This window comes from Asparagus officinalis, chromosome 6 (genome assembly GCF_001876935.1).
Source record: "Asparagus officinalis chromosome 6, Aspof.V1, whole genome shotgun sequence".
NCBI lineage: Eukaryota > Viridiplantae > Streptophyta > Magnoliopsida > Asparagales > Asparagaceae > Asparagus > Asparagus officinalis.
Window position 1 is genome coordinate 7,241,567 of NC_033799.1, and position 9,807 is coordinate 7,251,373.

At 34.9% G+C, this 9,807-nt stretch overlaps 1 protein-coding gene across 3 annotated transcripts in view; it reads left to right on the forward strand.

Moving 5' to 3' along the window:
* Window positions 1-9,807, forward strand: part of LOC109844742 (protein OPAQUE1) — a 35,749-nt gene that overhangs the window by 22,033 nt on the left and 3,909 nt on the right. For all 3 annotated transcript variants that reach the window (XM_020413854.1, XM_020413855.1, XM_020413856.1), the window contains 10 exons: window positions 1,918-2,016; window positions 3,480-3,701; window positions 4,659-4,798; window positions 5,018-5,132; window positions 5,288-5,338; window positions 5,524-5,613; window positions 6,382-6,552; window positions 6,636-6,785; window positions 8,312-8,488; window positions 9,664-9,801. In XM_020413854.1, coding sequence (XP_020269443.1) covers window positions 1,918-2,016; window positions 3,480-3,701; window positions 4,659-4,798; window positions 5,018-5,132; window positions 5,288-5,338; window positions 5,524-5,613; window positions 6,382-6,552; window positions 6,636-6,785; window positions 8,312-8,488; window positions 9,664-9,801 — 1,353 coding nt within the window. The remainder of the gene's footprint in view (window positions 1-1,917; window positions 2,017-3,479; window positions 3,702-4,658; window positions 4,799-5,017; window positions 5,133-5,287; window positions 5,339-5,523; window positions 5,614-6,381; window positions 6,553-6,635; window positions 6,786-8,311; window positions 8,489-9,663; window positions 9,802-9,807) is intronic.

Sequence of the window (9,807 nt, forward strand, 5' to 3'; positions counted from 1 at the left end):
GGCGGCTGCGGTGGGGCGCGGTTTCTGCTAAAGAGAGAAGTTAGGGTTTTTTTAGGAGTGGATGATTGAGATTGTCTTTTATTTAGATGGAGGGTGATGATTGATTTAGTATTTTACAACATCCTTTTGCTCATACGATGTAGAAGTTGTAAAATACTTAGATTTTTATTCTTTGAAGGAGAGTAATATACATCAATACAACCGGGTAGTATGCGGGTTCATATCCACTACCCAATAAGCATACCATACTAAATCTAACAAGCACAATCCTTTACAACTACTGGAGGTTTTAACAGTTTGTAGCTCAAACGCTTGGAGGGTCCAAGTTGAAATTACAACATAATTCAGTTAAAGTTTGTGGGGATGCCCACATCCTCAACAACCATAGTATGTTTTGTTCAATCTAACATCAATGTACCTTAAGTTCAATAGTTTTTTCGGGTTTGTTGAAACCTTATGACTAAGCATAATTTAGATATTTACTGTAAAGATATTCTCTCCATCTATCATAAGGTTAATGAAACCATATGTAGACCCTTTCTTTTCTCTCTGTGTTTTCTCTATCAATCGTCTTAATACCTAAATAGGTTCTGGAGTTGACCTCCATGACAAATATAAATTGGTTCTCAAAACACTTTTCTCCTTTTGTAGTTTGTGAGCACTTACCCTCTCCCAACATTCATGGTGTGGCTCATCGGTTTGATAGCACAATAGTTGAACAATGTCGTAGATCTCCTTTATACTTTTGTATGGGTACAACAGTGCTAATTCCCCTCTATACATTTTTTAGTATAAATAATCTCGTTAAATAGCTTAGTCAACCTTCATAAGCCATATCTTCATTGCATTTTCAAATTTAGATAGGAAATTATCAGGTCCTACCGTGCTATGCTCATCCTATTTTCATTTTGGTTAGCACAACTTTAATGTAACTAATCCTATTTTTTGGTGAATATCTATAGTCCCTATCATGAATTATATTGTTAGATTCTCTCCTTTGTTCTATTGGTCATCATTGAACCATTTATGAAAATAACTCCTCCATTTTTCAACATCGGTTACCAGAACTATATGATCTTTGCTCTGTACATTTAACATAACCTAAATCTCTAGTCTTTCCCACTCATCTTGGTAAGTTTATGTCTACACACTCTTGTTTGTGCCTGTATCTGTAGCCATACCATTACTCTGTCACATACATTAGTTTAATCCAGCAATTTTAGTACACACGCACAAGCAGCAAAGCAGTTTTTTCTGTTTTACTGTTCTAGAATCCTTCTTGTTATTAAGGAAACAAGTTTCATGCTCTAGGTTTCATGCTGTATCATTAATCAAGTTTCTTGCTATGGTTTGACTTCCCGAAATATAACATTATACGAAACTATATTATCTTTAGTAATGATCCAGATTCTGTGTTAGTAACAATTACTTCATTGTCAAAAGCACCTTGCATGTTATCTTTTCTATTGGACCATCAATAATGTTATTTCTTGTTTCAAACGAAGGCCTTCTGTTAGCACGAAAGTACGATAAACATAGTTGTTTTATTTATAGTGATGCATCATTATCCATTAGTTGCTTAATGCTTGATTGTCTTTTCCTATGGCATGTGAGAGTGAATTTGGTTTGGATGTATTTTCTTTCCTAGTTGCTGTCGAATATTCTTGTTTGCAGAATGCTTCTTTTTTGAAGCTATTGTGGGAGTTAAAAATTTTAAAATAAGAATCATCTATTTTGGCATGGAAATACTATGTGAAAATTATCCCTTTTTGCTACCCTAATGTTTTGGACTTTGCAGTCAGCTGCAGATCTGCTGTTCTATTTTCATTTATGATAAATAAGCAGCATGCATGCTTTCGTCCAGCTTTTATATTTTCCAACTGACAAGTGATCTCTCTTTTTCTTGAAAATTCATAGGCTGCAAATGAAACTGGTGCCTTGCGCGATGCAAAGAACAAACTCGAGAAGAAGTTGGAGGATCTTGCTTGGAGAGTAGCTCTCGAAAAGAGACTACGGGTATAAATCTATTAACATAAATGCACGATCATACATGTTATTTTATTTTGTTTGTTATTTATCCCTGTAGCTTGTGTTCTCTTCCTGTCATGCCATATTTTATGCTTGTATGAGGTTCTTCCTTGTATTGTCGTGCTTAGTGGTGATGATCTATGATCTTTCCATGACAATGAAATTTGAGTTTTGCCACATATTAAACAAATTGATAGAGTACCTTTAGCTGAAAGCCTATGCTAAGTTTAAAGGTAAACCCAAAGGGTAAGAATAACACAAAGGGAACTCTAAAATTATCTAATCCTGGAACTTTGTTCAAGGTATTTTTTTATTTAGTGCTGCATTATACTTGTGCTCAATTTTCTTTATATGCCTAACCATTGAGTTGCTGCAGGGAAGTGTAAATTTATCTTGAGATAAAATTTAGATCTTTAGCCTCGGGATATCTATGTTTCTCTATTATTCGATTAACTCTGCTATACAACTTAGCCTTTATTTATGGAAAATATAGAGGATGGAAGAAAGAAGTGCTTGCTCACCAAAAGTCTTTAAAAGAGGGACCGAGGAGAAAATAACTAAGCATAAAAACAACTAGCTCTATTTAAAAAAGATACAACAGAGATAATTGAAAGAAGATTTATAATGTGCAGGATATAGCTAGTGAGGGTCATCATCAGCTAAAATAAACAAGTTGAGAAACAAACAAAATAGTAGCATTTTCTGCAACGCATATGGTTGTTCTTCCCAAGAAAACNCACCCCACCCCCCACCCCCAAAAAAATAAAAATAAAATAAAAATAAAACTGGAAACTAAGTCTTCAAAACCAGAAGTACCCTTGCACAACGACTCTGGCTACAACTGATAACATAATAGCTATCAAATGTGATAGTGCTCATTCTACCCGAATGGTAAAATACACGACTGCTTTGAAGAAAAGTTTTTGTTCTCCAACTCATTAATTCTTAGCAATGCTTGTTCTGTACATGACTGACGATGTCAACAATACACAAATAAGATTAAAAAACTTATTCTGAGCAAATAACCTTGTGCCTAGAAAGCACAGCCCAGATTAAAAAAGTTATAAGACAATGAGCTGTAAAATAAAAGTTAGAAGTTTCCTGTAGATATAACCATCAGAAATACACTGTTAATAACAGTGCAGAAAAGAAATGAAATCCAAAAGTAAAAATAAAATAAAAAGCATTCAGTTTATCATTCCCTCAAATATTCCATGGGAAAACTGAAGCAGATATATCTAAAGTAATCTCTTAACAGAAGGATGAACAACAATTTGAGCAATACTACTAAAGGCCTTGCTGGAATACAACATTTCTATCCCCTCTATATAAGAACTTTATCTGTAGCTCACTACACTTCCAAACACCTTTCCAAATATCATTCAATCTGTCCAACTTTGATCTTCAAGTTTCCATATCTGCCTTTAATATTCTGAATTGATGAAATATAGGTAACAAGTGAAGAAACAAAAGCCATGGAAGTTTCAAAGCTTCAGAAAGCAATGGACTTGTTGAACTCTGAGCTGAGTGCTGCCAAATTGGCCACTATAAGTGAGCAAAAGAAGAATTCGGTTCTTCTAAGCCAGGTTGATGCACTAGCGAAAGATAAGGCAATGCTGGAAAGCAGTCTTGAGGAAATGGCTGAAGTAAGGAAGGAGAACTTTAATCTGAAGGTGTGGTACATGTTTTCATTTATGCGTTTCGTTTGGCCTTCATATAGCATATGTTTACTCGATTCAACTCTTTATACTTACTTGCTGGTGTAGTGCAATAACAGAGTTTTATTTTTATTGTTTATGATACAGCCTGTTTGTTGTCTGCTATAATTAAATTTCTTTCAGTAAAATATTATTTCTTTTATATATGTATTTCTATCATTTATCTACATGTGTTTCTTCTTTCTTTAATGTGGTTGGTGGGGAATTTGTATGTTTTTTGTTTTTCTTTGTGGGTGTGGGTTGAAGGGGTGTTTTTTTTGTGTGTGTGTGTGTGTGGGGGGGGGGGGGGGGGGTGAATCAACAAGAAAAGTTAGCTTTGTAAAGGATATTTCTCTCTTGCTTCCTTTATCTTCTAAAAATTACAATTCTCACCTGTTATCAACTCTGGACAGCCCTTCAGTCTGCCCTGTATCTGCCACCCACCCCAACCCCCCCCCCCCCCACACACACCACACAAAAAACACCCCACACATTAAAAAAACATTGTCCATAATCTGAAATTATTAATCAATCAGAGGGGGGGGGGGGGGGGTCCTTGCTATGCAGATAGTGTTAATGGAAAATTTGGATAATGGAGGATCTCGATCATCTTCTTTCATTAAATACATTACATCTCTCCTTCATTTGCTCATTCAGTTTTTTTCATTTATGCATTATTTTATGAGATGATATATTTTTCCTGTCAATTTTTATACCCAAGTGCGTTATTCTCTTTAAGAAACCTAGCAGAATATCTGAATATTGATTCATTGAATCAGGTTTTGTCATGTGTTTTAATAATCCGTGTCATGCTTTTTGGTTGTGTTGTTATATTCATTATGTAATGTGTTAAAGAAGTTGTCATTAATCATGTGTTTTCTAAACCATTATTAGATGACTGATTATTGTCTTTTATGTTTTTCTTTTTTGTAGAATTCGGTAGAGTCTCTGGCCAAGAAGAACTCAGACTTGGAGAGTGATCTGCAGAAAGTTCGAAACCATAGCAATGAAACGTTGAAAAAGTTGCAAGATATGGAAACCAAATACGTACAGCTTCAGCAAAATTTGCAGAGGTATTTACTTACTTGATACAGATGGTTCGGAATTAAATTCAATGATAAACGAGCGTCAACAGGTTTCATATTGTTATCTTACATTTTCTTGAAGTTAAGATACATGTATGTTTAAAACTGTATGTTTTATAGCACATTAGCATGTGCCATTCTTGTACCTTATATGATATCTTACCTTCGGACTAATTCATACTTATATTCATTGCTCTATTGTCTCAGCATGGAGGATAAGCTGTCTACATTACAGGATGAAAACCACATATTGAGACAAAATGCAATAAGCACCTCACCTCCAGCGAACAATCTTTCTGTGGTCCCAAAATTTTTCTCTGAGGTTTATTTTCTTTCTTATACTTACATTATTTCCCTAAGTTTTGTTGGTGTTGTTTTAGCTATATTTTCCTGTTTCCATAGGTACATATTATTTTACCATTTTGTATAGGCAGACTTGTGACAGTACTGAGTTTGGACTGTTTCTTTGTTATACAGAAGCATTCTGGAGAATATACGCTTCCAAATATTAACCAGAGTCCTACATTTGTAAGATCTGTTTTTCCTTCATTTCTTTTTTTCTCCTTTTTCCATGTGTTGTGCATTTTGCTGCATATGTTTTGCTTATTTCGTCTATTCCATATTTAAGATACTTGCTCCTCTGTTTTTTTTCCTCCTTCCAAGTATTATGCATTCCATGTTGAATAATGTGCTGTCATTCCGTATGCTGTCAGGAAAGTCCAACACCGACAAAATATGTTGCTGCTGTTCCACGCACCCTGTCAGAATCACGGCGATCTAGAATGACCATGGAGAAACATGAGGTGATCCTCTACTCCTTTGATAATTTATTTTCATAGAGTATAGCTGCTTTAGCGGAGCTGATTGATGTATTTCTTTTGAAGATCCGATAGTAGTCATTTTTTGTTCCTGCTAATGGTGTTTTCACCTTACTTTTTTGTGCCTTCGGCACAAGGGTTAATTGGATAATTGGTCGTCGTAGTTATCTCGTAATTGGACGTTCATACCTATGTTTCAATAGCTTGGGTAACTGGTCATGTAACTAAATACTAATTGGAACGTTAATCACTCCTAATGCTCTTCATCAATTATTATAAGGATTCTGGTGACGTGGCACATAAAAGATCTTGGTCATTTGACATAACAGTCTTATTCTTGTGTAACATCTTAATCACTTGTGGAAATGAAAATTTGCGGCATATTTAGCAACTTGTATTGGGTAATTATATTGCATTTGACATTTTGTTCTTAAAAATATTGACTTGTGACATATTGAGTAAGATGTATTACTTAAAAATGAATGAAAATGTATAATTTAAATTGATAAGAAGTGTTAGAAGTGACTAGCAATCAAATTAGTATCTAATTACATGACCGGTCATCCAAGCATTTAAAACGTAGGTATGAGCGTCCAGTTGCTAGATAAATATATGACCAATGATCCAATTAACCCTCTGCTAGACCAATAGTCAAAAGTTCCAATTTTTTGTATGAATGCTTAAACTAGTAATTAATGAAAATCCTTCTTCAATTGTCATCTCATCTGGATAAAAAATGATATTGTTATGCAGGAAAAACATGAACTTCTTTTTCGGTGCATCAAAGAAGATTTGGGCTTCAAAGATGGCAAGCCAGTTGCAGCTTGTACAATATATAGATGCCTTCTCCAATGGCGTGCCTTCGAAGCTGAGAGGACCATTATATTTGACTTTATAGTTGAGTCAATCAATGATGTTCTTAAGGTTGACACAGACTTGGCTTTAATCATTTGGTCAATGTGTATATCTCGTACTGATACATGTAGTTTCTGTTGATAAATGTTTAGGTGGATGCTGAACATGATATCCTGCCATATTGGTTGTCCAATACATCAGCGCTTCTATGCCTCTTGCAGAGGAATCTTCGTTCAAATGGCTTACTTACTACACCTGCTCGGCGTTCTGCCGCTTTGGGGTTAAGTGGAAAAGCAACACCAGTAAGCATTGCCTTCTAACTAACTTGATATACGTTTTTTAAAATTAGTTTGTTAAAGACATTAGTTTCACTGAATCTTGCTGGTAAGAAATATCTTGGTCTATAGCTTCTTTTAATGCTTATTCAAAAAAGTCCTTGCTTCAGAGCTCATTATACACATGTACTAGTGTTGTAATGAATAAAGGCCATTTGTTGACCGGTCATTTGAATTTTTCTTTTAATCCTTTGTGCAGTATGTTAGTTTCAACTGAGATTTGGCGTCAATTTACATTAGTTTGCAAATATTTTCTCATTTTTCACTTGATACGTTTAAGATCGAACTTTGCTGGGCTAAGAATTTTTATTGTTTCACTTTTAACTACGGACAATTTATTGCAAGTGTACATAGTTTTCCCTTCTGCTCTCTTTTTCTTTTAAAAAATTATAGTTATATAAATGTAGGCATAGACCCGATTCAAATTTATTTCAGAATGTATATCTACGCAATATCACATAGAAGATCAGGAGATATTGTAGGCAACTGCAGATGTTTTTTTTGGAAGCTAAATTTTCTTTTTACAAACTTGAAATTGTATACTAGAGCTTAAGTTTAGGCTATGGCAATTCTCAGTATGGCATGAAGGCAATTGAAATGATGTTTATGAGTTTTGAGAGACCTTTCTAAGCATGAAATGCTTGTGTTCGTTTGTATATGAATTGCTAAAACTAGATATGTAAGTTAGCTAGGGATGTGAAGCCCAAAAGATCTGTCTTTATCTTTTTTTTCCTTTATTCAAATATATGGCCTCCATAAGATCCCCTCCTCAAATCAATCCTTGCCTTTGATTTCTCATCGTTCAAACAAAACTTATGAACCCAAACCCTGCTGCAGCCTACTGAACCAAGAAACCCTCTCCCACTCTCTTGGCGCCTGCATCTATCAACAGCCACTTCCTCCTTTCATCTTGTTCTCACCAAAACCAGCCTAGGCCCACCCACTTAAACAACCCCACAGTGCCCATACCCCTTCACCATAAAACAACACAATCCTCCATCCAATCACAATAATTTTCCAATCTGTTCTGTCTACAGCAGCCAATGACAGCCCTCCTTCCTGTCTAGTGACAATCAAAATCCACTCCAAGAAAAAATAATACGAAGCCCGCTTACTACACCAGGGAACCCCATCTTTGTACCCGAACAGTGAGGATCTCATTCAAACAACTCAAATGCTGAAATCAGTCAAAACAACACCCCTTAGATCATTGGCATATTCCATATCCGCATCAGGAGTCATGAAAAGAATGGGCACTAGATGGAAAAGAATCGGCGCTAGATGGACAAGTTGGATATGAGTTCAGCCTCAGTTTCATATATATATTGAACTGATTAATAGCTAATAACCCTTACGGCTCAATGGGATTTTATACTTCTGTTTACCATAGAATGCATTTTTAATTATTTAATTATGTAATCGATATATCTTTTGTGATTCTATATGTCTACATTTCTCTTTAACTTGATTTCTGGTTGACATTTCTATTCCAGGCTCAGAAAACTCCTTTACGACTTATGGGACGTGAAGATAGTGTGTCACATGTGGATGCAAGATATCCAGCTATATTGTTTAAACAGCAGTTGACTGCCTGCTTGGAGAAGATTTTCGGATTGATTAGGGATAATTTGAAGAAAGAGTTATCACCACTTCTTAGTCTATGCATTCAGGTGAGAACAATGCATCTTTTTTCTACTTTTATTCCTTTCCTAAGGAAAAGTTTAGTTTTATTATTCCTCATATCTCATTTATTTCTAATTTCCACCACCAAAAAAAATCCTGCTTCAAGTATATCTTTCCTTTTTTGCCATTACAGTTGGCTATCTTTCCAAAGGGTTCTAGGACTACGAGTTATGCTTTTTCAATGTGGAGCTGTAAATTGATGGAAAATTTGATCTGACCAGGCCAATTTGCATTAGGGAAAGGACTTGTACTTAAATTGTTAAATTTCTTATTAGTTGATTGCCTTGAAGGGTAAAATCTTAAGGTTAAAAAAGAACATGACAGCGACTACTCTTAACATGCATAAATTACTCATTAATATCTACCGTTAAGCTGAATGGTCTAAAATTTTCCAATTTGAGGAAGTAAGAGATGTTTACCTAAGAACAGAATACTTTTAACATTTCTCGTTATTACTACAAAGTAACTTTTTCTAGTTGGAGGGCTTAAAAGAACTTTTCTCTAGCAGAGCTATTGAATGCTAATTTTGCCCCAGTTTAATTAGTAGCTCTGCTAGTTTTATTGACTTATAATTATACCTTTCACACATCATTTTGGAGGTGAACACAGTTGATGTTGGTCTTTGCATCTTGTCATAGATGGAGAATTATAATTGAATCATGATTATCAAGAACAATGTGATGCAGAATATCCAATAAAACAATTGTGCTCGTTTCATTCTATGAAATGCTACTAGCTTTCCAAATACTTGTGTGATAGGAGTATTTCAAGCTTTTATTTATAGCTCTTGATTCTAGGCGACAAGGTCATACTAGGATGGGAAATACAAGATCTCATATCTTGAACAATATCTTGAGTTGCGGCTTCAAAGTTTGTAGGATCATTTTTTTATGATCTCTTGTTATTATATTATATTGTACGTATAAGAATCCTTTGTTGATTTTTATTAGCAAAAAAGAGCTTTCGTAAAAAACGCTATCTATTATTAATTAGACATGAATTTGATAAAAGGTTGATGCTTCTTATTCATATATTTCATAAATAGCTTGCCCATTAACCTATTCTGATTAAACTGGAACATATCCTCGTCTCTTTGATGAATAAGAGGCTTAAACCATATTCATCTTTTATGTATTCACTATTGTTGGTGTATTATCTGAAGGCCCCAAAAACTACTCGAGCACATGCTGGTAGAGCATCTAAATCACAGTGCGGTGGCGTTCAACAGCCATTGAGCATTCACTGGGATGGCATTGTCAAATTTTTAGATTCACTATTGGCTCGATTACGCAATAACTATGTGAGT